General features: G+C 63.6%; 1 protein-coding gene across 1 annotated transcript; it reads left to right on the forward strand.

Annotated features, from left to right (window-relative positions):
* The first annotated feature begins 230 nt into the window (after window positions 1–230).
* LOC113265870 (whey acidic protein-like) lies at window positions 231–1490 on the forward strand. Its single transcript, XM_026513308.1, has 3 exons — window positions 231–318; window positions 787–927; window positions 1261–1490. Exons 1-3 carry the CDS (start codon window positions 231–233, stop codon window positions 1488–1490), a joined length of 459 nt encoding a protein of 152 aa, XP_026369093.1.
* Window positions 1491–4035: the final 2545 nt, after the last annotated feature.

Consider the following 4035-nt stretch of genomic DNA (forward strand, 5'->3'; position numbering starts at 1 on the left):
TCCCACCCCACTGCCCTTCAGGCACAAGGAAGAGAAATGGCGCACCTTATCAGGGACTTTTTTAAGTTTTTAAAACGTGTCCCTGATGCAGCTGGCCTGTCCGAGGCGGAAGCCTCTGGGCCAGTTGGGCCAGCGCCAGCACCTCCCCCACATTCCTCCTCCCACTGCCGCATTTAAAGGCACCTGGGGCCCACAGGCCACCATCTGCCACCCGCCTGCCACCCGCCACCATGCGCTGTCTCGCCAGCCTAACTCTGGCCCTGCTGGCCCTGGAGGCCGCCCTGGCCCTGGCCCCGGCCCCAGCCCTCACCTTGCCAGGTAGGCCTGAGCTGCCGCCCCTCAGGAGGGTCCTCCCAAACTCCCTCTTCTCCAGGTGCGTCCCTGACACACCGCTGGCCCTGATGTGTTGGTGACAGGACGGGAGGCGCAGAGTGGAGGAGGCTGGCCCCTGGGGGTTCCCCACAGCAAAAGAGCAAGGCACTGCCTGGAGAACCCCACGTGCTGCAGGGCCTGGGCCATTGTCCCCCGACGACTGTGGCAGGACAGCTCCCAGAGCATGGTGGGCCTGTCCTTGGCCCCCTGGGTCTTAACCCCAGCGCTGCCCTTTTGTCCCCAGGTCACACCCCGCATATTCTTTTCCTTTCAAGAAAGGGTGCAAGTTAGGGTACTGTGGACCAGACTCCCCTTGGTTCCCACTCTCGCCCCCCCTTACCTCCCCCCAAACCGAGCAGCCTCCGTGGAGGCAGTCCACTGGGCCCCCCACCCACCTGCCTGTCCTGTGTGCAGGGCAGGCCATGTGCCCGGAGCTCAGCTCCTCGGAGGAGGATGCCTGCACGGTCTCCTGCAACTCGGATGAGAGCTGCCCCCGAGGCACCAAATGCTGCCCCAGGAGCCCCTGCAGCCGCTCCTGCATGGTCCCTTTCATCGGTAACACCGCGGCCCCTGTGCCCCATGCCGAGGCCTGTCTGGGGGTGGGAGGAGCCAGCTTTGTCCAGGGTCCACCCTGAGTGGGCACCCACACCCCTCTTAGTGACCCGCCCCCCCAGCCCCCTAAACTCCACCCGGCAGTGAGCCCGTTCCCCTGCCGGCCAACCACTGAGGCTCGCCCACCTCCTCCCAGCGTTGCCCAGGCCCAGCTCCGCGAGGCAGAGGCCGCAGTCCCCTCCCTGGGGGCTCTGGGTGCGCAGCGTTGGCGCTGGGGGCCGGGGCACCAGCTGCAGGGCAGTCCCAGGGCCTGAAGGGCCGGCCCTCTCTCCCCAGCTCCCGCGCAGAAGGCAGGCCGCTGCCCCCACGTGCAGGCCCCGCTGATCTCAGCACCCTGTTTGGAGAGCAACGAGTGTTCCAGAGACGACCAGTGCGCGGACAACAGGAAGTGCTGCCTCAGCGCCTGTGCCATGCGGTGTCTGGAGCCCGAGGCAGGTGAGCGCCCCACACCCTCCCCGGACAGCGCCCCGGCCTCGGCCACCGATGCAGCAGAAGGTCTGGGCTGAGTGGGTGTCGGGCAAGCAAAGGAGGCACAGGCCCAAGAGACTTGCCCAAACAGGACAGCAGGACGTGGTCCAGCCCGGCCGGAGCAGGGCCTGTGCCCTCGCCACGTCACCTTGGGAGGCGGCTGGGCTCCCAAATGCAGGAGGAAATGTGGCTCCTGGCCCCTGGGACCGTGCCTGCCTGCGCACCACGGGGAGGGCTGGGGAGGGATGGGTGTGGAGCGGCCCTCCCTCCCCTGCCCCCCTCATGGTCGGTTCCGCGCCTCTGAGGCCTCCGTGTCCCCTGCAGAGGAACCCCTTCAGTGAGGGGCTTCCCCAGGAGCCCCTGGCTGCCAGGAGTGACCGGCCCAAGTCTGCTTGACAAGAAACCCTCTCTCTCGGATCCAGAGAGCACAAGATGCTACCTACCTGCTGCTAATAAAAACCCACTTGGCTTCACGTCTGTCTGTCTGTCTGTCCGGGGCACCTGCCAGGAGGGACAAAACACACAGGCCTCCGGGAGCTCCAAGACTGCGCACCTGGCCCTTGGAGCCCTGGACCTGCTGAGAGGCGTTGCTGGCATGGGGACCGGGGCAGAGTGGAGCCTGCAGGGAGGGCTGGGGCCCCGAGGTCGTCGTGGCCTCTCTCCACAGCAGCCCATGACCCCGTCCAGTGGCGGGTGCGGAGGGCAGGCGTGGTTATAGGGAGCCTCGGTGCCGACGCCACTCGGACAGCCTTGTTAGGACCTCCAGGAAAGTGTGCATGCCCACCAGACACGCAGTGGGCACCCCACAGCTAAGCCCCGGGGTTCCCACCATGCTGTCCCGACTGCAAACACCCACCCCCCAGAATTTCCGGAGGCCACCTGCACCCTCACTTAGCTCCAGATTCAGGAGTTCCCACAAACCCCACAGATTCATTAAGTTGTGAGGACGACCCATAGAACTCCCAAAGCACAGTCTGTTTTAAAGGACACAGACCAGCAACAGCCAAATAAAGACCCCACCCTGGAGGTGGGGACGGGGACGTGGGAGCAGGTGTCCCTGCTGGGCTGGGCTGTACCACCTCCCAGCACACCCCCACGTCACCAGCCCGGAAGCCCCCTGAGCTTCGGTGTCCAGAGGTCTTCTCGAAGCTTCATTAACAGACGTTAGGATGAAGCCACTGGCCATTGTTGACCAACTCAGCCCCGGCCCTCAAACCTCATGGCTGGCTCCTCGGGCCACCGGCCCCTATGCTGTGCCATCGAGGACCCCCAGCCCAGAGCCACCTCCTCAGCATTAACTCAGGTATGAGAAAGGAGTCCTTGCAAATATCACAGGATGCTCGTATCACGCAGGAAACTGCAAGGTTTTGAAGTGCTGTTCCAGGGAGGGACAAAGGCCAGAGCTCTTGCCTGCACCTCAGCATGCAGCCGGCCAGCGTGGGCGCTTTCTGCCAGCCTGGCCCCAGCTCGTGCACATGCAGCCACCTGCCACGTGCGTGCCCGCTGACATGTCAGGAGCTGGGGAGACAGGATGGATCATCCCAAATGCAAAGGGCTCCGACCAGTGGCTGAATTTTGTTTCTGGACCATTCTCCAGCAAAAGGAAAAAGGATTCCTTGGAGACTTGTTGAGTGAACACGGGACAAGGTCACGTGGGGCCCCGTGTGCCAGAAAGCGTCACCAGCCTGCAGCCACCACCAGCCAACTGGGGCCCCAGCAGCGTATGGTGGACAGGAAGCCCTTCTTACAGAAAATGCTAGTTAACACGGGGAGGGGGGAGGAACCGCAGGACTAGAAGCCCACCATCCGCAACTCTAAAGCCATCATACTCCAGGCAGCATCATCAGATGCTGGGGAAACCACTGGGAGAAAGTCACAGTCTCAAAGCATCCCCCATACTTGCTCATTATTCACCAGGGGGAGCTCCTTCCACAGCAGAGAGCGGGTCCCCAACAGATCCAAGGGATCGAACGCGGCACCACACATTCTAGGACCACCATGGCTCTGTGTGTCCCAGGGCGACCCAAGGGGACCACGACACTTACATGTGGTGGCCTTGCCAGAGATGTGCCATCAGATGAGTGCAGTTTCCACTCAGTGTTATAGAAGGGGGGGGGAGGTGGGGGAGGGGAGAAGGGGAGGAGGACCTGAGCCCAGCCTGGGCAGCTGAACCACGCAGCCCACCCTGCCTCAAGCTCAGAGTGAACCAGGCAGGAGGGAGACACCCCAGCCCCCCACTGCCATGCTGGGGGACCCCTCCCCTGCAGAGAACACCATTCCCTCCATCCCTGCGTTAGCCAGGCATCTGGCTTGTCAGCTTGATGCCCTAACATCTGCCCTACAGGCATACGGTGGACACTTACTCACCTCCCCACACCCCTCCTCAGAAGCACTCCTCCTCCCCCAGGTAAGGGGGGGTCCTTTTCAAATGTAAATCAATACGGAGCCCATGCCCCACCCCCCAACTCCATGGGGGTCTTACTCCAGGCCACTCCTCCCCTGCCCCCTCCTCGCCCCCAGGGGCCAGAGGACCAGGAGCAGCCCCCACACAGCAGAGCCGGCCCTGGCCAGGTCCTCCCCCCA

Source organism: Ursus arctos, unplaced genomic scaffold (assembly GCF_023065955.2).
Source record: "Ursus arctos isolate Adak ecotype North America unplaced genomic scaffold, UrsArc2.0 scaffold_3, whole genome shotgun sequence".
NCBI lineage: Eukaryota > Metazoa > Chordata > Mammalia > Carnivora > Ursidae > Ursus > Ursus arctos.